This window comes from Pseudorca crassidens, chromosome 8 (assembly GCF_039906515.1).
Source record: "Pseudorca crassidens isolate mPseCra1 chromosome 8, mPseCra1.hap1, whole genome shotgun sequence".
Classification (NCBI taxonomy): Eukaryota; Metazoa; Chordata; class Mammalia; order Artiodactyla; family Delphinidae; genus Pseudorca; species Pseudorca crassidens.
Genome location: NC_090303.1, coordinates 96,427,991 through 96,454,978, shown reverse-complemented (window position 1 = coordinate 96,454,978; position 26,988 = coordinate 96,427,991). Strand labels below are relative to the sequence as shown.

The 26,988-nt window shown below is 37.9% G+C and overlaps 1 protein-coding gene across 5 annotated transcripts in view; it reads left to right on the top strand.

The window, feature by feature from the left end:
- The window catches only part of TPK1 (thiamin pyrophosphokinase 1), a 336,815-nt gene that overhangs the window by 132,892 nt on the left and 176,935 nt on the right, over positions 1–26,988 (top strand). For all 5 annotated transcript variants that reach the window (XM_067747283.1, XM_067747285.1, XM_067747284.1 and 2 more), the window contains one exon: positions 19,551–19,623. In XM_067747283.1, coding sequence (XP_067603384.1) covers positions 19,551–19,623 — 73 coding nt within the window. The remainder of the gene's footprint in view (positions 1–19,550; positions 19,624–26,988) is intronic.

Sequence of the window (26,988 nt, the reverse complement as noted above, 5' to 3'; positions counted from 1 at the left end):
AATATATAATCACATATATACCTCAGGTATGTACTAGATACTACACATTGTATATATAAAATATATAATCATATACCACATATATATAATTTCATGTGCATATATGTATATAATTTTTAAGAAAAATTATGGAATGGTCCCTGTCCAATTTTTCATATGCGTTTACATACATGCGTGCTTACACACACACACCTAGCACACCTAGATACTTCCTGCATGATTTTTCATTATTAAAATTTTGGTTTTGTGAGATTGGACCAAGGGTCAGCAGAATAACTTCAACAGCTAGATGGCATATATGATTTGTAGACACATCATTATAGGACATGAAATTTGAGTTGATGATGAGATTGTACCTAAGCCAGCTGTGGCCTTCCTATTGTTAGGGGACAGAAAAGTGACAGCTGGAGTTCAACTAGCAAGGGCTAGTCAATGAACTTTGTGGGAAAATATCCAAATGGCAGTTACACCAACATGAGCACTGAGCTATCACTTGCAAACCTATGTTTTAGATCTGAGAGTTGTATTCCTTGAAAACTTCAGTTTTGCCTCTGTAGCCAGAGGGTTCAAGAATATGCTAAAGAATCTGAGAAAGGGCATCTAAAATACAACAAGAAAATATTTTACCACCATAAGAAAAAAATCACTGTGTGTATGTATGTGTACTTATATATATATACACACACATACATTATTATATCATAGTTGTTTAACTCTTGGGTATTATTTGCCTTAGGAAGTAGAAGAGACCTAGAGAAAGGAAGGGAACCTAAATAATGAGCAAGAGGACATTAATCTGTAAAGGCACAGGCTGAAAGGAGCTACAATGAAAAATCATGATTATTAAAAACGTTGACTTACTCTCTAAACTCTGTGATCTAGAATTGTATTTATTACTTTTTGTCAAGTGAGATGAGCAGTGCTTCTGCTTGGACTATGGGAAAGAAGGTGTTGTCTCTCACCACAGGGTTTAGACCAGTGAGCTCTTTATTTTTGACCTTGGATATCAGGGTCCATCCATTTCTGCTGAATACCTGTAGGGGTGCTTGACAGCGGGGGTGTGCAACTTAGGGCTAGAGGAGCCATGAAGGAGGAGGTTGTTTAAGCATTAACACTCTTTGTCAGTGATTATTTAAAATATTTGTGCCATATTGGTCTCCTACTCAGCATATTGTTTAAAACACCATTGGAATGCCCATTGAAATGTCAACATGTACCCCAGTGTTCATGGCAGCACTATTTATAATAATCTAAGACATGGAAGCAACCTAAGTGTCCATTGACAAATGAATGGGTAAGAAAATGTGGTCTGCATATACAATGGAATATTACTGGCCCATAAAAAAAATGAAATAATGCTATTTGCAGCAACATGGATGGACCTAGAGACCATCATATCATACTAAGTGAAGTAAGTCAGACAAAGACAAATATCTTATGATATTGCTTATACGTAGAATCTAAAAAATGATACAAATGAACTTATTTACAAAACAGAAACAGACTCACAGACATGGAAAACAAACTTATGGTTACCACAGGGGAAAGGAGGGGGAGGGATAAATTAGGAGTTTGGGATTAAAATATACACACTACTATATATAAGATAGATAACCAACAAGAACCTACTGTATAGCATAGGGAACCATACTCAATATGTCTTGATAATCTATAATGGAAAATAATTAAAATATATATATATATAGCTGAATCACTTTGCTGTGCACCTGAAACTAACATAACATTGTAAGTCAACTATATTCAATAAGAATTTTTTTAAATGTCAAGGAATTAGTTTTAACATCAAATGAAGTTACTTTGTTTGTTTGTTTTAATTAATTTATTTATTTTTGGCTGCATTGGGTCTCCGTTGCTATGTGCAGGCTTTCTCTAGTTGTGGAGCGCAGGGGCTACTCTTTGTTGCGGTGCATGGGCTTCTCATTCTGGTGGCTTCTCTTGTTGTGGAGCACAGGCTCTAGAGCGCAGGCTCCATAGTTGTGGCGCACGGGCTTAGTTGCTCCGCGGCATGTGGGATCTTCCCGGACCAGGGCTCGAACCCATGTCCCCTGCATTGGCAGGCGGATTCTTAACTACTGTGCCACCAGGGAAGCCCAAATGAAGATACTTTTTAATAGAACACTATATCTGATTCATTTATGAAAACTATAAAAAAAAACCCTTCTTTTAAAAATTCATTTACAAAAATCTTTCTTTTGCTTCCTTCTAAGTGTTGCAATCCTTATCTTTAAAAACTTGGCTCATGTCTTGTTTCCTGGCAACTAGCAATTTCCATATCTAAGTCAGGCACAGATTCTCTAAGCAGCCCTTTACTGTCACTCCGCATTATGTTGAAAATTTCTATGAGTGTTTCTACTTGATTGTACAGAATTCCTTGTTCTCATTTTATTCATCTTTGGAAATAACACTAGTACCCAGGATGAGGTTTGACAAATAATAGATGACAAATAAACATTTTTAATTGAGAAGGATTGCTCCTTTTAGATAGTTTTCTCTGAAAATAATAATACTTTTCCTACAGGTAAGTCAGTAAATGATAAATCCTGAATGAACTAAGGTTATTTGTTGACTAGATTTCTTACTTTACCAGGTTAGGTTCAGTTATTCCAAGTCTCTTTTACTCTGTTCGTCCTTCCTGGATGGTCTTTTATCCAGTGCTTCCCTTAACTTGTCATAGCATTTATCACAACACGCTGAAATCACCTGTTTGCGTGTCCCACCGGCCTGTAACCCCAGTGAAGGCTTATTGGCTTTTTCTCTTTCTCACCCCCAGTAACTAGTTCACTCTGTGCTTAATGGTTATTAAAGCATGATTAGGGGACTTCCCTGGTGGTGCAGTGGTTAAGAATCCGCCTGCCAATGAAGGGGACACAGGTTCAAGCCCTGGTCCAGGAAGATCCCACACGCTGCTGAGCAACTAAGCCCATGCGCCACAACTACTGAGCCTGCACTCTACAGCCTGTAAGCCACAGCTCCTGAGCCTGTGCACCACAACTACTGAAGCCAGCGTGCCTAGAGCCCATGCTCTGCAACAAGAGAAGCCACCTCAATGAGACACCCGCGCACATCAAGGAAGAGTAGCCCCACTCGCCACAACTAGAGAAAGCCCGTGCGCAGCAACGAAGACCCAGTGCAGCTTAAATAAATAAATACATACATAAAATTGAAAAGAAAAAAAAAAGAAAAGCATAGATTAAAAAAAAAATGATTAGGCATGATCTTCCATAAAAATTTGATGTATTTTTCTATCATAGATTAAGTATGAAAGCATATTTCTGACCCAGTAAAGTCATTCTTAAATTTTTTTTTCAAGAGGAGAATTAGAGAATGACACTAACAGCTCTTCTGTTAATGTTGTTAGGAGCTTCCTTTTTTTTTTTTTTAACATCTTTATTGGAATATAATTGCTTTTCAATGGTGTGTTAGTTTCTGCTGTATAACAAAGTGAATCAACTATATATATACATATATCCCCATATCTCTTCCCTCTTGCGTCTCCCTGCCACCCTCCCTATCCCACCCCTCTAGGTGGTCACAAAGCACCAGAGCTGATCTCCCTGTGCTATGCGGCTGCTTCCCATTAGCTATCTATTTTACCTTTGGTAGTGTATATATGTCCATGCCACTCTCTCACTTCGTCACAACTTACCCTTCCCCCTCCCCATATCCTCAAGTCCATTCTCTGGTAGGTCTGCATCTTTATTCCTGTCTTGCCCCTTGGTTCTTCATGACCTTATTATTTTTTTTTTTTTTTAGATTCCATATATATATGTTAGCATACGGTATTCATTTTTCTCTTTCTGACTTACTTCACTCTGTATGACAGACTCTAGGTCCATCCACCTCACTACAAATAACTCAATTTCATTTCTTTCTATTTAAATTTTTTGTGTTCCTGGGTTCTTGGTTGTAAAGAACAGAAAAAAACTCTGACCAATTTACACAACAACAAAAAAACTCTGCAAACGTATTATAATTGACAGAATAAGTGAGAAGCTTGAGGGGGTTGGGTTTGGGAAGTAGGCAGGAAGCTGGAAACCAGATCTACAGCTATGTTTGTGTTCTAAGAACCAGAAGAGGCTTGCAGTCAGCCCCTGTGAGCCCGGCACTGCGTGCTGCAGATGAATTCTCAACAGTCTCTCGTTCCTTGTGTAAGAGCACATGATTGACTGACCGAGTGGATGTGGTTAAGGGACTATCTGCCCCTGCCCTTGTTTCTCAAGCGGGTGGGAGTCCTGTCTGTTTCTGGAGTGGGCTGTGCCTAGCATCAAGACTCACAACATGTCAGTTTCTGTAAACAGGGGTAGGAAGGGCCAAATGCAAACACAGATAAACGAAACCAAACGCTTCCTACGGATACCCATCCACAGCATCTTTCTTTGGCTGCCATCATGCCCTAGGACAGTCTAGTGGTCTTTATCAATCTCCTTCATACTTTTCATTCCAGTGCACCTCCCAACCTTAATATTTAGTGTCATGTAAAATACCCCTAGTTATGAGATTTTTTTTTTTAATTCTTCCTGGTCTTAATGACAGTGAATTAAATGGTTACCTGTCATGCATATGAAAATACCTTTCATGCATTCAGAGAAATTTGATAATGTTCCTCCCAAGTTTTAAAAAAAAGTGTACCATGTACACTTCCTTAATTTTATAAAAACTTGTAGTCAGAGGATTCTGTGTATTTTCCCTGACTTCATGTTATCATATATTTTTTTCTAAGTAAACCCTTTTAAATCCCACTCTTAGGATTAATGATTTTTCTGGGGGGGGTAATTTTTTAAAGATACGTTTTGCGTTTAAAAACAAGTTTCTCTTAGTGAACTATTACGAAGACAAACTACATTGCACAACATAGGTATTTCTTTACCTGATCTGGATCTTTGTGACAACTGAGTTTAAGAGAATACAATTTTTTTTTATTTGTAATATGTAAAAAGGTTTCATTATTTGAGAGCATGGTTTTGCTTTAAAAATACAATAATATAGTGTTTTGTTTTGTTTACAGAATTTCCTTGGTTTGTCTTTTTTAGATGATATTTTTTCAGATGTATTCCTTTATTAAAAAATATTGACAGGGCTTCCCTGGTGGCGCAGTGGTTGTGAGTCCGCCTGCCGATGCAGGGGACACGGGTTCATGTCCCGGTCCGGGAAGATCCCACATGCCGGGGAGCGACTGGGCCCGTGAGCCATGGCCGCTGAGCCTGCGTGTATGGAGCCTGTGCTCCGCAACGGGAAAGGCCACAACAGTGAGAGGCCCGTGTAACGCAAAAAAAAAAAATATATATATATATATATATATATATATATAGACAAATTTATATACAGGAAAAAAATGTTTTCTGACTTCAAGCATAGTATTTAAAAAGGCAGCTGAAGCCGAGAAGCTTAGAGTGCAGTCTTCTTTGTACAACTATCATCATGTTTTTTCCTTCATGCAAAATTCACTTATTTATCACTAGCGGCCTCTAGTGTGTATTTAATTTTTTTCCTGCTAGGCTGTAAATTAGTAGGTTATTAGTAACTGGAGAACAGTTCCATGTGTTAGGAACAAGAAAAACAACTATAGTTTCTGTCATCTTAGCATTACATCAGTCAGTGGGAAGGACATTTTCACATAGCTGTGTAGCCTTATGAGCCCTATTACCAGTAATAGGGTGTTCATAGTGACTTTCCTCTGTGTGGCAGTTGTTCTCTGAAGTATACTTCTGATACACTGGGAAAAAGCAGTGATGGTCTTGCACTGCACTGATGCATTCTCATGCTTTTAGTAGGATGGAATCATGTTAGGATACAGGTGGCAGAAGTTACCAAAACCAGAGATTTTAGCCAAACCATACAGCAGAAGTCTGAACCAAGCTGTCCTTAGTTGTTCAATTTTAAACAAAACTGTATTCAGGTGCTTTTTAAAGTAGTCATAAATAATAACAATACAAAAATAAATTAGTTTAAATGAATCAAATCTGAATTATTTAGTATTTGCCTTTGGTTTTTTGTTTTTACCTTTATATATTCCTTTTTTTTTTTTAAAGGCACATTCTCCCCTACCCCAGTCCACCCTCCCACTCACAGAAGTAATTCAAGTTCATTACAGTGAACTTGGAGAATACAGGACGATACAAAGTGAAAAATAAAAATTACCTGAAATCACCTAGATTCTTACTGTTTATATTTTTACACATTTTTTTCAATTTCTTATTTTTCTAAGCTTGTTTCTCTTGTTGAGTATATATATGTGTGCATATGTGATAAAATAGGAATTTTTATGCATATATTATTTTATATCATACCTGTTTTATCAGTATTGTATTGTGAACACATTATCATATCATTAAATATAAATTTTGTTATGTTCTTATTTATCAACCATTCTTCATATATCAGGAATGTTTATTGTTCGTGATTTTTTATAACTCTGATGAGTAAAACTTGTACAAAGTTTTACCTACAAAACTTACCTAAGTTCCTGGCTCTTAAAATAGATTCCTGGGAATTTAGATATGAGGTCAAAACTTATGAATTAAAAAATTTAAATTCAGGTTGATAGTTTGCTTTCCAGAAGATTTGTGCTTATCTGTGCTTTTATCAACAATGTAAGATCATATACATTTCTCTCCACTCTTGCCAGCTTTGTTAATTTATTGCTGTGTGATGCAGGAAATTGTGTTCAATTGTTACTTCAGCATGTTTTGTATTATACAGTCATTCCATGTGGAAGACATTATTGTAGGAATTGGGGATGCAGCAGGGAATGGAATGCCTGATTTCCTTGACATTTCATGGAGTCAGGCAAGAAGTCAGATCAATAATGAGAATATAAAGTATATTACTAGCGATACGGAGAACAAAAGCAGGAGAAGGGGTAGCATATTTTGCGGTAGGGTGGTAGAAACTAAAGGGGAGAGGCCTCACTGAGAATGTGACTTCTGAGTTAAGACCTGTAGGAGGGGAAGCGGTGGGCCACTTGGGATCCACAGGAAGAGCAGGGTAGGCAGAGGGAGTGAGGGAATGCCTGTGTGGACAGTCTGACACCTGAGAATGGTGTCATTTAATAACAAACCACCACAAAATTTAGTGGCTTTAAAGAACAATGATTTATTGTTTCCAATCCTAGGGACAGCTAGGCAGATCTGGGCTCGCTCGTGTCAGTCATGCGGGTTGGGTAGGCACTTCTGCCCATGACGTTAGCTTGGAGACAGGACTTGCTCACATATTTGAAGGTTGGCTGCCTATAACCTGGGTCACCTGACTCTGCTGTCTTACCCTCCATCCTTCAGCCTCAGGCTTGCCCACAATTCTTCTCATGGCGACAGGGGAGGGTTCCGGGAGAGCAAAGGGAAGGCTGCAGCTCCATTGGAGGCCTTGGTTCATACCTGCCAAGCCATCATCATTTCCACTGTATTTTGTCAGTCACAGTAAGTCACCAGGTTAATACAAATTCAAGTGGGGGAGAAATAGGCTTGTGTTAGCACCTCTTGATGGGAGGATCTGGAAAGTCACCTTAAAAAGGAGTATAGATGGAGGGGGAAAATAATTATGGATAATTTTGCAAACTGTCTGCCACAGGTATGAGGGGGAAGCTTATTAGGGAGACAGCGGTTAGAAAGTTAACGGAGGGTAGATCTTGTAGGGCCTTTGTAGGTAATACTAATGATTTACTCTCAGTGAGATGGGAAGCCATTGGGCAGTATTGAGCAGAGGATTGGTCTACGTTGTCTTATCAGCATTCTAGCTTGGAAGATGGTAAGAAAGAGCAAGATTCAGAATACCTTCTGCAAGAAGAGTCTATAGAACTTGCTGACAAACCATTTAAGAAGAGGAAAAAAGAAGAATCAGGGATGAGTCTAAGGATTTTGGCCTGAACAACTAGAGAAGATTGATTTTTCGTTTAATGAGATTTGGAAGACTGTAAGGGGGACAGCGTTGGTGGGGAAAGGAGCAGAGATTCAGTGATAACATGTGTGGAGTTTGAGGTGTTTGTTATACATCTAATGTTGAGTAGAATGTTCAGTACCTGAGTCTGGAGTTGAGGGAACATATAAGCTTCAGAGCCATCAGTATACAGAGGACATTTAAGGCCAAACGACTTGGTAAGATAACCTAGTAGTAAGTGCAGACAGAAGAGGAAAGAGGTCCAGGGACTGAGCTGTGGGCACTCCAGTGTTAAATCCAAGTGAAGTGTAAGAACTATCATGTAGACAGAGCAGGAGTAACCAGTTTACAGGGAAAACCAGGAAACCATAGTTCTTTTTTTTTTGCGGTACGCGGGCCTCTCACTGTTGCGGCCCCTCCCGTTGCGGAGCACAGGCTCCGGACGCGCAGGCTCAGCGGCCATGGCTCACGGGCCCAGCCGCTCCGCGGCACGTGGGATCCTCCCGGACTGGGGCATGAACCCGTGTCCCCTGCACCGGCAGGCGGACTCTCAACCACTGCACCACCAGGGAAGCCCGAACCATAGTTCTTAAATCAAATGAAGAAAGGGGATCAAGGAATAGAGAGCAGTCAGTTCTGTTATGTGCTTCTGATGGATAAAGTAACATGGGAGAATTGATCATTGGATTTAGCAGTATAGCAGTATGGAAGCTTTGAAGATTGAAAATGTAAAAGCTATATATACACATACATACCTATATAATGATGATAAATTATATATACACACACATTAACACAAATTCCTTCTCTTTGTATCGTATCTTTTATTTATTTTTCCTATTTGATTTTATTTCTATTTGAATCAACTGTTGGTGTCAACTTTATTTGAACACGGATGGTCACCCTTTGTCTTTTATATTTCTTCTAAATGTCTTCCATAATATGCTTTTTACATTTGTTAATACTCCTCTTCTAATGATTCTACGATTTCAAGGTGACCTATACCTAAGCCATTATCATCAGCTTATCAATTCTTTCCGATTCCTATAAGACAGAAATCATTACTAAGTGCTGTAGAGTACTTCCTGAGCTCTAGTCCCTGTCTTTTGGGGTAATGGTTCACACATTCGTGTATAATGGATAGAAGCAGCAAGGTAAAAACAGAAATTTGCAAGGATACGAAACGCAGTATTTACTTTAGCAGGTCAGCATATGCCTTAAATTCTTTTGTCATTTTCTTAAATAAGGTTTAATTCCTATTATGAGGGAAGCTGTGGGGAAAAAGGAAGAATAAGAATTAAGAACACTATACTAGCAGAATGGTTAGCAAGGCAGCTTATTATGCTTGGCTTTGGAAAATGTGGGAGGAGCAGGCAACCTATTAGTGACCCTAGTGGCATCTATCACTAGCTGTATTTATTGAATTCTGTGTATTATGTCTCCACTGAATCACAGAGAGAAGCATAAAGCAAATAAATTACACAAAGTAAGTCACTCTCAGTGAGCTAGCCTTTTATATTAAGGTGAAGAATTGGCATTAACCCATATATATGCTTTGGGGCTCTTTCATGTTTGTAAATAAGACAAGATGAACCTTCCACTCTGCATTATATCAAGCTTAGCATGATTCCCCTCAATATACATAGCATTTTCTGGCACTACCCTGCACCCCTACCACTACTGCCTTCTAGGAAAATAATCCCATAGCTTACTTTCTATTCAAATAACCTCTCATTCCTTTCCTCTCCTCACCACTTTTGGAAAATAAGTAATTACAGAAAAGGGCAGGAGGGGAAAGTGACCTAATACTAAGAGCCAGAGGAAATATTTAATTGTGCAACCTTTATTGCATTTAGTGTGCAAAGCCCTGTTCTGAAGCTAAAAGAGGCACTAAGTCATTCTCCCGTGTTTTAAAGATGGTATCATCGCCAGCCGCATGTGAATGCAGGTGACTGAAAGACAAGTCACCTGTCATCTAAGAAATGAGGAAGTGACCTCGTGGAGTATATACACATGCTTTTCCTTCGTTTCCTAACTTTTCTTTCACCTCTTCCGACTTTTTTTCTTTTCATTGCCTGAATGTGGGCATTATGTTTCTCTCTCATCCTCTTGTCATGATCTCACTCCTTTATAACTTTTCATGCAGGACCACCTGTTATCAAGCCTTGGCTTCCCTTCCTCTAGTCTGGCAAGTCTGTGTTCTTCTGTTGCATTCTGTGCTTGACGGAGTGTCAGTGATCCTCTTCTATAATATCCATGCTTAGACTTTGAACTGTTTGGATCTGTAACTTTGGTATCTGCAGCGTGGCACACATTGTATATATTTAATAAATCTTTGATAAATTACATATCCCATGAATGGAAGATTCACGAGTATATCATTTTACCTCTGACCTCTCCTCAGCGCGCTCTCTGCATTTACAACTTTCAGCTGAACTTGGGCACTGAAATATTCTGTAATCTTAAACTCCAACTGTCTAAAACTCTAGTTCTTATTATTTTGTCTTAACCAGTGGTATTAAGACGAAATCAAATTTCTGAGACTTAAATATTGATTTTAGTCTTTCAAAATTAAAATTGTTTCCTGTTTATGGAGAATGTTGAGAGAGAAGTTTCAAAAGATGGATTGAACCATTTTATAGATGCCTTAATGACTAGTCAGTCTCAGGAATAGATGTTCCTCAGATGTGGTGCCTTGTTAGAAGAGTTTCACACTAAATCATTGTACTCGCCATGTGCGTTGTTGGGCAGCAGTTAGCATTGTATAAATCGTGACCCAGTCTCTCTCTTATCCAAAAACCTCATTTCCATCCTAAAACTTGATAATGAGTCTTTTAAGAATAGCATCTTGCAGGAATGATGAAAGTGAATAAAATGACAAGACGCTATGTGCTTGAGTGTAGTTTATATTATAAATTTTGTTTTCTGGAAACCCATTGTATAAATATGATTTAGTAGAAAAACTATCTTTTCACAAAACCTCTTCTTTAGGTCTTGACACATCATTCACCTCAGAGGAAACTTGCTAGGTTATATGCAATAGATAAAATTTTTTTAATGACTTGTTTATTGTCTTTGATGTGTATTATGTGATTCAGTATGTGCAGACTCTGGTCTCCATATTTTTAGTGTAAATATTGTATAAATTTTACTTCTGTCGTTCTCATTTCTTAGTGTTTTCATCTTTCTTCAACTCTTTGTGGAGCAAAGGAAACAGTACATTTCGGGCATAGAGTTGATATTAAATTTTAAAACTACTTCTCTTCTGAAATCTTTTTACCTTAGATTTTGCTGTTGAATTCATTATTTTTTTTCTTCTTTATATCTCGTCCTTCTTTGGTGCCAACTAGACAGGTCATTAATTAAACATGTAAACTGGTTCTCTGGAATGGAAATAGTCTCACTCCCAAAACTACTGGTTGGTTATGTAGTGTTATCTGAGCTTTGAAAATCTAGCAAAGCCACAAGGGAGGACCCAGTTTATCCTTCTGTGTAGAGAAAATCCTTTCCCATGTGTCATGAAAGCCACCGACAACACTTTTCACCACCTGCATGTGTAACATTAAGCTGCCAGCATTGGGAGGCAGTAAAATGATTTCTGAAGTAGCATCTGATGTATGCTTGGTACAATTGTAGTAACGTCTTACCAAATGTTATACTGAATATTAAGCTTTTTGATTAAATATGTGATTTATAAAATTGCTGTTGAATTATTACTTTAAAGGATAATGTTCACTGTAACACTTTGGGTCTTGATTCACAGTTGAAATGATACATTTGTCAATGAGAAAATTATTTTCTAAAATGTGTATTTTTCAAAATTTGAGTTGCACCTGAACTCTACAATATTATAAAATTAAATTGGTTATATTTGCATTATGTATATATAAATAAATGTTAAATATAATACATAATTATATAATTTAGTGGGGCAATTAAGCTAGTGTGAATTATAAGTAGGGTAAAATATATTTAGAAAAATTGAAATCCACAAGCTACTTTAATGACACATGATTGATTTTTAATTAATAACAATTTCATTCTGTATATAAATGGAGATTTTAAAGTCTCAAGCTTATTCTCTTAGTGATCAAACTTCATCCCAGGAAGTACTGATTTAGAGTTGATGATTTGGAGCAAGTGAGAAAAGAAAGAATATTGTGTGTCATGGAACATACCTTGTATGATGTCAGTCCCGTTACATCTATTGAGTCTTATTTTCGGCTCATAGCAGGAGTTGGCAAACCGTAGCTTGCAGGTCAGCTGCCTAGAAGTAAAGTTTTATTGGAACACAGCAGTGCCCGTTGTTTTCCTACTTTCTACAGCTGCTTTCTTGCTATCATGACAGAGTTAAGTAACTGAGACAGAGACATTATAGTCCATAGAAGCTAAAATACTGACTGTCTGGGTCCTTAAGAAAAAAATTTGTTGACCCCTGGCCTAGAATATGGTCTGTTTTGAAGAATATTCCACGTGCAGTTGAAAAAGAATGTACATACCTGCTGTTGTTGGCTGGAGTGTTCTATAAATACAGGCATACCTCAGAGATACTGTGAGTTTGGTTCCAGACCACTGCAATAAAGCAAATGTTGTAATAAAGCAAGTCACATGGATTTCTTCAGTTTCCCAGTGCATATAAAAATTACGTTTACACTATACTGTAGTCTGTTAAGTGCACAATAGCCTTATGTCTTAAAATACAATGTATATATCTTAAATAAAAAAATTTCTTTTGCTAAAAAATGCTAGCCATCATCTAAGCCTTCAGTGACTCATAATCTTTTTGCTGTTGGGGGGGTCTTGCCTCAGTGGTGCTGGCTGCTGACCGAGGAGGGTAGTGGTTGCTGAACGTTCGCATGGCCGTGACCATTTCTTAAAATAAGACAGCCGTGAAGTTTGCCACATCGGTGGACTCTTCCTTTCATGAATGACTTCTCTGTAGCATGCAGTGCTGTTCGATAGCATTTTACCCACAGTAGAACGTCTTGCAAAATTAGAGTCAATCCTCTCAAACCCTGCCACTGCTTTATCAACTAAGTTTATGTACATTCTAAATCCTTTATTATCATTTCAACGGTCTTCATAGCATCCTCACCAGGAGTGAGGCTTTCTAGAGCTCTCTTTCTCTGTATGATTCCATTTCCTGCATTTTCAAGCTCTTCACCTTTCCTTAAAATTAATCTTGGTCTCCTCACGTTAGGGAGGCCGCAGGTCTCTGAGTTCTCCCTCATTGTGCTCTGAGATAGAAATTGCCTTCAGAAAGAAAGCTGAGGAATAATAGGGGCTCATCTTATTTGTTTCCCTTTTTTTTAACAGCAGCTGTCCTGAGCTGCCTGCTTTCCACTGTCTGAATACCATTGTTTAACATATTTTGTCTGATTTTCCAAGTTGTTACAGTTGAGAGGTAATTCCCATAGCATGGGCAGTAGTAGCTGTCTATATATTTTAACTTTTTACTGATCCATAAAATTTGCATTGTTTATTTTGAGTCAGAGTGCTCGGTTACAGAGCTGAATTATTCATTTGTTTGTTTGTTTCCTGCCTAGAATGAAATATGCTTTCACGAAGCCTCATATGATTTCATAATTGTGCCTCTCTTTACCACTTCTCTATTCATTAAAATAAATCATAAACCTAGAAGCATAAGCAGAGCATACCTAGGGATTGATAGCATATGGTATGGAGTAACTTGGTACTCACACTGCTGCTTGATTACCATGCAGCTCTGGTTGGATATACAAGTAGGGCAGATTTCAAATAAGGGCCAAGATTTTGTGAGAAGTTAAGTTGCATATTCTAATGGAAGTGTAGCAAGAAAACGTTCCTATGCCAGGCAAGGTAATCCTTCAACTCAGAGAACGCTTAACATTAGCCTACAGTTGGACAAAATCATCTGACAAAAAGTCTATTTTATAATAAAGTGTTGAATGTCTCATGTAATTTATTTATTGAGTACTGTACTGAAAATGAAAAAGAGAATTATTGTGTCAGTTGTTTACCCTTGTGATCCTGTGGCTGCCCAGCATCTCCAAGAGAGTATGTCATATCACTAGCTTAGGAAGACATTAAAATTCAAAATTTGAGGTGTGATTTCTACTAAATGCTTATTGCTTTCACACCACTTAAAGTCAAAAAATCGAACCATTGTAAGTCAGGGACCGTCTGTATTTAAATACCTTTGATACCTTTATTGTATTCGGGACTTAGTAAAATAATCTGATTTATCTATAAACACAGTCAAAAGTGGTACCATTTTTACTTATTGTATTTTAGATCACCGTTGATTTTTTCCTGCCTATTAATTAAGTTATGCAGTTTTGCAGAGAATATTAGCTCAGACCTTTGAATGAACAATTCCTGTTTCTTCACACTGGATACCATTACTTTTTTCTTGTATCTGGAGCCATAATCTTTCTCAACAATGTTCTCAAAATTTCTCCTCCTAACATATTCCTTTAATCAAGATCCTATCCTTTATTTAGCAATGAGCACAAATCCTTCTTTCCTTCTGCCTCAGTGGTACTTCTCTAATATATACGGGTTGACCAAATTAACACTGATGAATAAAATCAGGAGGGGAATAATGCAGTTATGTAGAGAACTTTCTCCACAAGAAACTCTTACTCCATTTCGTAAATGCATGTATCTGGGAGGCTGTAGAGAGCTTTTAGAGAATAAAGACGGTGCTGCCTGGGTGTGAGATTTGGTCTAGCTCTTATTAGCCTTCTAACCTCGGACAAGTTACTTAGCTTCTCTAGTAATAACTTTTGTTTGAACTGAATGGCTTCAGTCCTTCTTGCTTCATGCGGGGCATTTTCTAAGTCCTTTACATATGTTAACTCTTAATCCTCACAACCACTCCACATTATATCCTCATTTTACATAAGACGAAATGAGGCTCAGAGAAGTGAAATAATTTGGACAAGCTAAGAATTAGGGAGCAGGCGTAGTAAGAAGTTCATATTGAAGGTTTCTTTCCTTGTTCTTTTCCACTTCCTTCTTCCCCTTCCTTCCCTCTCCTGGCCTTTTTCTTCTCTTTTTACCATTTTTTTCTACTTCCTCCTCTCCACTCTTTCCCTCCCCTCACTCTGCTTCCTCTTTTTGTCCTCCCTTCCTTCCCCCGCCCCTCTTCCTTTTTCTCCTTTTCCCTCCTACTCCCACTTCTCTTCCTTTCATCCCCTCATCCCTCCTGCTTCTCCTTCTCTGCCTTTTCACTTTATTACATTATTGTCACCATCTGTGTACTTGGTGCTTTGGGGAATACCAAGATCAATCAGAGATCTCCTGCTCCAAGCACTTAGTCTAGAAGAAGCTAAAAGACATTTATAAAATTGCTTAAAATGAAATGGAAAGTAAGAGATTCACTGCTATGGAAGTTGGAAGGCAGTGGTTGTATCTTCTTTGGGAGCAGAGAAGGCTCTGTGGTCAGAAAATGTCTTAATGAAAGACGGTAATTGTAACACACCGTGGTTAAGTATATCTTCTGTACGTGTCAACCTTTCTCTCAGTTATTACATGTGATGGATCTTTAGCTCATGAATTAATCTCAACTCTTTTTGATCTCTTATGTTGTCATTAGTGAGTAGCAAGTGCAGTAATATTTAAAATATAAATATCAAGAGTCTATGCCATTTTTGTAGAGTTTGTAACACCTTTTAATACTAATGAGTCGGTGCTGGTAGACTGAGGATACTAAGAAGAGGTCCACTGGTGTGATGTACATCAGCAGTAGGCAGAAATGTGATCACTGGTGACACAAATCCATTTACTCTTCATCAGTTGCTATGTGCAGTCAGTCTCCAAATAGTTTTGAAAATTATCTTCTGTGTACACTGTCTTTTATATCATAATATAGTTCCTCTACATCTGTGAAGTGTCATCCCCAACAAGTACCTCTTCAGAATGCCCAGGCGCCTTGGCAACAGGTGCCTCAGAAAATGTTAGGTGGCTTTTAATTGCAACGTCCAAAAGCACATTTCAGGAAGATTCAAAAACTAGTGCATTATATCAGGAAATGTTATAATTATTTTAGTTATCTCAGCGTGTATACCAGGTATATTTTTGCTATGAGTCTTTTTAGAAATAAGCATCCTCATTCATTTTAAAAGCATCTTTGTTATACTGGAGAAAATTATATTAAAAACTTACTGAAGTTGGTTATCTTTTATTTATATAATTTTGTTTTCCTGTTAATATTTTACATGAATATATAAGTGAATTTACGTGATTGCTTTCCTTCATTAATTGCAGAGTAAGAAAAATATCTAATGCTCTTTAAGATGATATATCCTAGGGGATAGATGTTCAGCTGACTACATTTATCAGCTTTTATTTTTCATTTTATTTATTGTCAAAAAAATGTAGTATTTGGAAACTGCCAAATTGCTTCTTGATATTTGAGGCGCTAAAGTTTGTGGGGGAACATAGAGTAGGTCTTATTAGGAAGTCACGTGATTTGGACTGCACAGAACCAGAGTCCTAAGTTAAAATGACTGCTTTACATGGTGAAGTACTGGCCAAACTCACTTGACACACAAAACTCACTTGACTTCGTAGATTTCAATTCCTTTAAAAGGATAATGGAGGTATTGGAGGAATGATTCCTTTTATCCTTGCCAGCAACGTCTCAATCCCTTTAAGTTGCTATAACAGAATACCATAGACTGGATGGTTTATAAACAACAAACACTTACTTCTCCCAGTTCTGGAGGCTGGGAAGTTCTAGGTCAGAGTGCCAGCAGATTCACTGTATGGTGAGGTCTGTTCCCTAGACAGATAGATGGCTGTCTTCTTGCTGTGTCCTCATGTGATGGAAGGGGGGAGAGCTTTCTGGGGTTTCTCTTATAAGGGCACTCATCTATTCATGAGGGCTCCACCCTCTTGACCTGATCACCTCCTAATTTAGGTGTTAGGGTTTCAACATATGAATATGAATTTTGTGGGGACATAAACATTCAGACCATAAGAAGCATGAATATTCTGTGATCCATATGCGTTTTAACTTGTGTATGGTTGAATGGTGGTAGGTGGAGGCATTTGAAAGAAACTTTGAAAATGAATTAATTTTTGCAACAGGAAGAAAAAAAGAGATGTGAACTAATAGTCTATCTTTAGTCCTAATTAAGATATAAGGGAGTTACCAAAATAGGTATAAAATGAAATTTTGAAATTCATAGATACTATGGTAGGGACATTTTGAGGAGAAAAGTTTGTAGGAAGATGTTGAAACCAGGCAAGGTGATTTAGAAACCTATTTTACTTCCCAGTTTTGCCTTATTCTGAGAGAACTGTTGTTTTTTGCACATGGCTGATGTTCACTGAATGTTTCTGAAATCAATTGATTGAAATTTTTAATAAGTAACTATCATTGTTTAATGAAAAGACAAAACTGTGCAGTTTATATGGTACAGAACTCTGTGGTAGAATTTTCTCATAACCATTTAGTCCTAAGAAGATGTATAGATCAAAGAAGAGTTGGTCCAACATAGACTAGTTAACTGAATTGACCTAAGAAGTCCTATTTCCAGTTGGGTTAAGAACTTAAAAACATTGTACAAAAGAACAAGGTTACTAATGGGTTTTTAAATACTCTTCCTTATTAATTTTATCCTGAATGTGTACACAAGAAGCTCTGAGTCAGAGTTCTTATTACCTCTAATAAAAGTTAGATGAAACAAGTATTAAATATTTAACTTCCATGGAATCCTATCAACCTCCTCTTGGATATGAAGGCCTTCCTTGCCTTTTGCACCGCTTCCAGTTATATTTTGATATTGCATCAATTCCTGTGCTCTAGTTTTTATCCCTTGGCTCCTGCAATGATAGGTCAATGGTCCTGTGCTAATAGCTGCATACTCCATATGTGAAAGACAAGGAAATATGATATTTTCCCTTAACTTATTAAGTGGGAGGTGGCAGCTGTGCTTCTCCCCTCTTGAAAGAGTCTCTGGTGGAAATTTTATGGGCCTAAATCTTAACCCCAACCGATTTAACAATTTATATCAGTAAAATCTCTCCAGGAGCCACACAGCTCCGTGTGTCTTAGCTTTTATGACCTAGAGATGTCTCTAGGTTCTGGGGCTTTATCTCTTTTGACATATAATGCCCAGCAGTAATATTCAGTCTCCCTTTAACTAGGAACCTGGTTCCTTATGTAACAATTTGGCCATCTTGAGAAGACATATAGAAGTTATATTATGATTCTGAATCAGGACAATTAGGTAAAAAGCTAGATCTAATTTTTATGGTATATGAAGAGCAGAATATTTCTGGAAGACATGAAAGCAACTATTCTCTTCTTTATATCATAGGTACTTAGGAAGCTCAGAAAGCAAGAGCGTTTGGCCAGAGTACTGGAAGTCCAGGGAAGTGTTATTTCTCCACAGTTAGGTGTTTTAAGTGGGAAGAAATTCTACCAGGTCATGTCAGTGTTTTACGTAAAAAATAGTAAAGGATGGCTTATGTAGATACAGTAAGGTAGGTTTTCCAAAATGAGTTCTGAAAAAATATAAATGGTAGGGAAGAGAAATAAGGTAACAGTGATATAATTAGAAACATCCATTTGGGGAAATTCTCTTTCTTTAGTAACCGTGACCTTTGTGGTATTGCAGAACTATCTAGAAGATTCCTATTTCTAGAAATATGTCAGTAGGATTTTTTTTTTTGCGGTACGCGAGCCTCTCACCGTTGTGGCCTCTCCCGTTGCGGAGCACAGGCTCCGGACGCGCAGGCTCAGCGGCCATGGCTCACGGACCCAGCTGCTCTGCGGCATGTTGGATCCTCTCAGACCGCGGCACGAACCCGTGTCCCCTGCATCGGCAGGCTGACTCTCAACCACTGCGCCACCAGGGAAGCCCTGTCAATAGGATATTTAGAAAATGGTTTTGAACTGACTCCTGCTCTACAAAGAATGCCTAATCCTCATCATCATTTGTTCAGTTCAAATCTGCTGGAAGTTTTGAACTGGTATCAGGGTAAAATACTGTCAAAGTTCGTATATATTTGTAGAAGGGACTATGCAGAGACTATGAGTCTTTGTGTTAGGGTTTTGAACTGAGAGCTTTTTTTAAACCAATAATCTTCTTTAATCTTTACATATATATTTTTTAAATAAATTTATTTATTTATTTATCTTTGGCTGCGTTGGGTCTTCGTTGCTGAGCACGGGCTCTCTCTAGCTGCGGCGAGCGGGGCCACTCTTCTTTGCGGAGCGCGGACTTCTCATTCTGGTGGCTTCTCTTGTTGTGGAGCACGGGCTCTAGAGCGCAGGCTCAGTAGTTGTGGCGCATGGGCTTAGTTGCCCCGTGGCATGTGGGATCTTCCCCGACCAGGGCTCGAACCCACGTCCCCTGCATTGGCAGGCGGATTCTTAACCACTGCGACACCAGGGAAGCCCCTTTATATGTTTTTTTAAGCAAGATAAATATTGACTGATAGACTAAGTTGACACATTAGTTGGATATGTGGAGTTGCCCTCAATCATACTGTATGGAAACTAAGCATATAAGATGTAACATCCCATTCACTCCGAAAATAGGCTCTGTTGCTTTTTCCTTTTGAGTACATTAGCTCTCTCTCTCTGGTCCTTAATAATCATAGTTTTAAAGGTTAGCAACTAAGTAGCCTTAAATAGTTGACTTACTTGGAACTCTTTCTTTCAGCTTTCTGCCTGAATTCATCAGTGGAGACTTTGATTCTATTAGGCCTGAAGTCAGAGAATACTACGCCATTAAGGTAAACCATTAACACTTCTATATTTAAGGTCTTTCTCATGTGATTGCTTTTCCTATGTTTTTTTCCCTGGTTTTCTTGGTGTATGTGTAGGGATTGAGAAACTCATTGTTTGGTTACTTTGTTACTTAAGAAGTTTTTTTCTAGCAATTGTCATACACATTCAAATGGAAATTTAGAAAATGACAAGTGGAAACACAATTTTAGAATTTCTATGACCACCAGTTAAACATTAATGCTTAGTCTTTTAAGCATGTATATTTTAAATGAGTTTATAGTTTTTATGCCTCATTAAAAATATACTGTATTGTCTACATCCTCATTAATTATGTATTTTTCACACATTTTAAATTTCATTTAATGAATGTATTGTATTTTACTTAACCAGTTCCCAATTGATGTACATTTAAATGTTGTCCATTTTATTGTAAATGAAAAACATCTTTGTAAATGAATTTTTATAAAAATCCCTAATTGTGAGTACCTAGAATTTTAGAACCAGTTATTTTTTTTAATATTAGTTTTCTTGAAACTATTACTAAAATAATAGTGTTATTCGGAACAGAACTACTCTGTTCCGAATAACACTATTCATTACAACTTGAAATTAATAATAATGTGCAGCTTATTAAGGTGTTCATTTTGTCACTATTGTGCACATCCTCCAAAGATCCTTGCCACTTAAGAACATACAAATGATCTAATTGCGAATGATAAAAGACACAGAGGAGTGTCTTATACTAATTAATCACTCAAGTTTTCACTGGCTTTAGAGGACGATGCAGGGTTTTTAAAATGATAATTATAGCCTCAGCAGTTCTTCTAGCCACAGCACCATCATCTGTGTTATTGTGAACTGGCATTAGTAAATCGTGCATTTTGTAAAGAAACAGCAGTTATTGAAAGAAACTTTAAATTCTGTATAAGGCTCTGGGATGGATGAGATTAATTCATAAAGAAGAAAGAGGAAAACTTTTGTAGGAAGGAAGGAGGGAGGGGGAGGCAGGGGAGGATAGAAGGAAAGAAGGGAAAAGGAAAAAGAAAAGAAAGAGAAAAAAGGGAAACATGAATCTAGGTGAGGAAACAAGGTACCAAGGTTATAAAGTGTAGGCTGTTGTGATGGAAATTCTGGGACCAGCGGTGAATGCAGATCTGTGCACACCCCATCTACCCACCAGCTGATCAGCCTTTCCATCAGCAAATGAAGACTGCTCCCAAGTCAGTGTTTGATATTCATGCTCAATTACTTTAACAATGGCATGTTTCTATTCATTCCCCACAGTCTCACTTCTCATTAACTCCATACCTCAACCTCCTTGGGATGGAAAGCCCTCAGCCTTGCTTACAATGCAGAGTTTTGCAAATTCATAGACATTAATCATATTTTCGGGAGCAGAAGAAACAGCAGGAGAGGCAGGGACAAGCAGACCCAGAAACCAGTTGAAGATCTGGCCAGATGTGACTGTTCTCTCCCTCTCTTGAATGCTGCCAGCTTGCCAAGACTGCAAGTGTCAATCTGACAGGATGAGGAAATAGCAGGAAAGAATGGGAAGCCCGCTTTTTTTGTTTCTGAATGGCTCGGGGGTGAAGGAAAATTTTGAGTTAATACCTTTAGATGAATTTCCCTTATATTTCCTGCTTCACTCTTGATTTGAACCTCCAAAGCTAACTTCTATTTGTTAAGGTTTTGTTTGAAAAATAAGATTAACCGAATCTTCTAATTCCTACATTGCGTGCTTCTAAGCTGATGTAGTACAATTTAGGTTGTTTTTTTTTTTCATGTATCGATGAGAACTCACTGCTTTTGAGCTCTTTGGATCTGTTCTTAGAGGGCGTCAGTGATGTCTTGTATAAGCTAATGTGCCCTGTAGAGCACATGGCGAATGTTTGGCTGCAGTTTTAATAACGATGGTAATGACAACAAGTTAATGCAGCATCACACACAATTCATATAAGCCATTATCTCCACCTTAAGCAATCTTTAAGCTGCTCTGTTACAAATGAAAGGAGGTTATTTCCACTGAAAATGGAAAATACACTTTTTTTCCGACCTGGTTTGGATCATCAATGAAGCTGAAACTGAGGCTCTATTGAAGAAAGTCAAATAAGGAAGAAATTTAAAATGCTAAAGTTTTGTTAAAGTCGATTCGTAGCCAACATTAGTTCATACGACTTTTTTCCCCCGATAGATACATCATTGACTTACGTGTTTCTGGGACGAGACAAGATGGGGAGGGGTCTGGACAAATTTGAATTTATTTCACTTTCTTACCATCACTCACTGTTTAACCCTTTTGAATTTGGCTTCTTCCAACACTACTCAAGGTACCTCTTACTCTTATTATAGGAGAAATCCAGGTCTATACGCGACTTTTACTTGGTTTGCCTGCTTAATTTCTGAAAATGCTGAAATATCAAGTAGTTAGTTTGTCAGCTTTTAAACAGAATATACCCTAGTTCTTGCCATCTGTATTTGTTAGTTATTACTGTGTAACAAATTGCCCTAAAATTTAGCAGCTTAAAACAGCAAACAGTTCTTCTCTTGCACAGGGACTCCGGGTAAGAAATACGGGAGTCACTTAATAGGGCGTTAGTGGCTCAAGGTTTCTCATGAGGTTATAATGTAGCCTGGTTTTTCCGTCATCTCAAGGCACCCCTGGGGCTACAGAAATTTCTTCCAAGATTATTCCTGTGGTTCTTGGTTGGTTTTACTGGCTGTTACTTCTTACTGGCTCTTGGTTGGAGACATCAGTTCCTGGCCATTGGGCTGCTCACAGCATGGCAGGCTGCTTTCCGGGAAAAGAGGGAGGGAAAAGAAAACATGTATGCGAGAGAGCCAGCCCAAGACAGAAATAGTGGTCCTTTTTTTTTTTGTGGTACACGGGCCTCTCACTGTCATGGCCTCTCCCGTTGCGGAGCACAGGCTCCGGACGCACAGGCTCAGCGGCCATGGCTCATGGGCCCAGCCGCTCCGTGGCATGTGGGATCCTCCCGGACCGGGGCACGAACCCGTGTCCCCTGCATTGGCAGGCGGACTCTCAACCACTGCGCCACCAGGGAAGCCCCAAAACTGCATATTTTAGAGAGCAATGATGTACCGTTGGATTCATGCCAAAGACATAATTTGAAATTTCAGTTGAAGGACAGTGTGACTTGTAACTATCAATGTATTTTTCCATGCTGATAGCTCCATGTAACCTGTTTCAATATTAAACATATAGATACAATAAACACTGATTATATGTAGTTATAGTCCAACTACTTGTGATCCACTTCCTTGATGCATGTGGTATATGCCATTCTTTCTTTTTAACAAGAAATAGTTTATTTTATGACTTTCATACATTGACTTAATTTTTAAAATATTTAATATTTTCAATGTTATTTATTCTTCTTAACTTATAAGAAGTATACATTTTTTAATTTTTTAACATCTTTATTGGAGTATAATTGCTTTACAATGGAATATTAATTTCTGCTTTATAACAAAGTGAATCAGTTATACATATATCCCCATATCTCCTCCCTCTTGCATCTTGCTCCCACCCTCCCTATCCCAACCCTCTAGGTGGTCACAAAGTGCTGAGCTGATCTCCCTGTGCTATGTGGCTGCTTCCCACTAGCTGTTTTACACTTGGTAGTGTATATATGTCCATGCCACTCTCTCACTTCATCCCAGCTTACCCTTCCCCCTCCCCGTGTCCTCAAGTCCATTTGCTATGTCTGCGTCTTTATTCCTGTCCTGCCCCTAGGTCCTTCAGAACCTTTTTTTTTTTTTAGATTCCATATATATGTGTTAGCATACGATATTTGTATTTCTCTTTCTGACTTCACTCTGTATGACAGACTCTAGGTCCATCCACCTCACTACAAATAACTCAATTTCGTTTCTTTTTATGGATGAGTAATATTCCATTGTATATATGTGCCACATCTTCTTTATCCATTCATCTGTCGATGGACACTTAGGTTGTTTCCATGTCCTGGCTATTGTAAATAGAGCTGCAATGAACATTGTGGTAGATGACTCTTTTTGAATTATGGTTTTCTCAGGGTATATGCCCAGTATATGCTGGGTCGTATGGTAGTTCTATTTTTAGTTTTTTAAGGAACCTCCATACTGTTCTCCATAGTGGCTGTATCACTTTACATTCCCACCAACAGTGCAAGAGGGTTCCCTTTTCTCCACCCCCTCTCCAGCATTTACTGTTTGTAGATTTTTTGATGATGGCCATTCTGACCAGTGTGAGGTGATACCTCGTTGTAGTTTTGATTTGCATTTCTCTAATGATTAGTGATGTTGAGCATCCTTTCACATGTTTGTTGGCAATCTGTGTATCTTCTTTGGAGAAATGTCTATTTAGGTCTTTGGCCCACTTTTGGATTGGAGTATTTGTTTTTTTGATATTGAGCTGCCTGAGCTGCTTGTAAACTTTGGAGATGAATCCTTTGTCCTTTTGGGCATTAATCTCCTTTTAACCTTTTGGAGATTAATCGTTTGCAAATATTTTCTCCCATCCTGAGGGTTGTGTTTTCGTCTTGTTTATGGTTTCCTTTGCTGTGCAAAAGCTTTTAAGTTTCATAGGTCCCATTTGTTTATTTTTGTTTTTATTTCCATTTCTCTAGGAGGTGGGTCAAAAAGGATCTTGCTGTGATTTATGTCATAGAGTGCTCTGCCTGTGTTTTCCTCTAAGAGTTGTATAGTGTCTGGCCTTACATTAAGGTCTTTAATCCATGTTGAGTTTATTTTTGTGTATGGTGTTAGGGAGTGTTCTCATTTCATTCTTTTACATGTAGCTGTCCAGTTTTCCCAGCGTCACTTATTGAAGAGGCTGTCTTTTCTTCATTGTATATTCTGCCTCTTTTATCAAAAATAAGATGACCATAGGTGCGTGGGTTTATCTCTGGGATTTCTATCCTGTTCCATTGATCTATCTTTCTGTTTTTGTGCCAGTACCATACTGTCTTGATTACTGTAGCTTTGTAGTACAATCTGAAGTCTGGGAGCCTGATTCCTCCAGCTCTGTTTTTCTTAAGATTCCTTTGACTATTCGGGGTCTTTTGTGTTTCCATACAGATAGTGAAATTTTTTGTTCTAGTTGTGTGGAAAATGCCACTGGTAGTTTGATAAGGATTGCATTGAATCTGTAGATTGCTTTGGGTAGTATAGTCATTTTCACAATGTTGATTCTTCCAATCCAAGAACGTGGTATATCTCTCCATCTGCTTGTATCATCTTTAATTTCTTTCATCAGTGTCTTATAGTTTTCTGCATACAGGTCTTTTGTCTCCTTAGGTAGGTTTATTCCTAGGTATTTCATTCTTTTTGTTGCATTGGTAAATGGGAGTGTTTCCTTAATTTCTCTTTCATATTTTTCATTATTAGTGTATAGGAATGCAAGAGATTTTTGTGCATTAATTTTGTATCCTGCAACTTTAGCAAATTCATTGATTAGCTCTAGCAGATTTCTGGTAGCATCTTTAGGATTCTATATGTATAGTATCATGTCATCTGCAAACAATGACAGCTTTACTTCTTCTTTTCCAGTTTGGATTCCTTTTATGTCTTTTTCTTCTCTCACTGCTGTGGCTAAAACTTCCAAAACTATGTTGAATAATAGTGGTGAGAGTGGGCAACCTTGTCTTGTCCCTGATCTTAGTGGAAATGGTTTCATTTTTTCACCATTGAGAATGATGTTGGCTGTGGGTTTGTCATATATGGCCTTTATTTTATTGAGGTAAGTTCCCTCTATGCCTACTTTCTGGAGGGTTTTTATCATAAATGGGTGTTGAATTTTGTTGAAAGCTTTTTCTGCATCTATTGAGATGATCATATGTTTTTTTCCTTCAATTTTTTACTGTGGTGTATCACATTGATTGATTTGCATATATTGAAGAATCCTTGCATTCCTGGGATAAACCCCACTTGATCATGGTGTATGATCCTTTTAATGTGCTGTTGGATTCTGTTTGCTAGTATTTTGTTGAGGATTTTTGCATCTATGTTCACCAGTGATATTGGCCTGTAGTTTTCTTTCTTTGTGACATCTTTGTCTGGTTTTGGTATCAGGGTGATGGTGGCCTTGTAGAATGAGTTTGGGAGTGTTCCTCCCTCTGCTGTATTTTGGAAGATTTTGAGAAGGATAGGTGTTAGCTCTTCTCTAAATGTTTGATAGAATTCGCCTGTGAAGCCATCTGATCCTGGGCTTTTGTTTGTTGGAAGATTTTTAATCCCAGTCTCAGTTTCAGTGCTTGTGATTGGTCTGTTTATATTTTCTGTTTCTTCTTGGTTCAGTCTCGGAAGGTTGTGCTTTTCTAAGAATTTGTCCATTTCTTCCAGGTTGTCCATTTTATTGGTGGTATGCCATTCCTAATTTATTCCGTAAAGCCTCCTTTTCAGATAGCTGTGACATCTTTGTGTTTCCCCTTTTGCCCATTTGTCTTAGTTCGTCTCTGCCTGGTTCACTAATATTAACTCATAATGAGGCATGTCTTTACAGATTTTCTCCTTGATATTTTATTTTCCTTTATATTTTTCACTTTCTGAGTCAGTCAGTGCTTCTTTGATTCAAGGTTAAAATCACCTATTTCAGTCTTTTTAGTTATTCTGTCAGTCATGCCCACATGTGTTTCAGTTTCCTGAGACCTTTGAAGAAACTGTAATATCTCATGTAACTTCTGATATTCTGTTACTGTTGCATATAGTCTTTGGGGTTCTACTGGACATAGGAAGCGGGTTTTAAAGCATGCTTCCTTATGTTTAGGAGGTTAAGGAATTAGTTGCAGTATTTAATTAATGCCTTAGAAAGTCACCGAAAAACAGGTTTTTCCATAATTGTAATTGTGTAGGATATAAGATAGCAATACGTTGTAAATATACTGATAAAAATGTAAAATAATTTAAAATATTATAAAAATTAAACAGTGTTATTAAGCCCAGTTTTATGATGTGGAAACTGAAGCTCATAAAGCTTAAATGACTTAAGGAAAATGGTAGAACTAGCTAGAGACAGCTCTCATATCAATGTTCATGTTTTCCATAAAAATTTTTTATTAAAACTGGGACTCAGTTACTACTACTGCTCTTAAACAGATTACATCTTTGGTCTGTTGGACAGGACAGTTGTTTTTTGCACAAGGTATTTAGCATCCCTGGGAATGAATGCCAGTATCACCGGCAATGTGATAATGGTCAGTGTGAGAACCAAACACTCTCCCTTCACATTTCCATCATGTCACTCCCTTTCACCCGCATTTCTGGGGTAGCAAGAGTAGAACTGCAATAGTTGGGCCAGACCAAGAATGACCAAACAAACTGGTAAATTATTACATTATATAAAGTCTATTTATAGGACATGGAATTGAGCC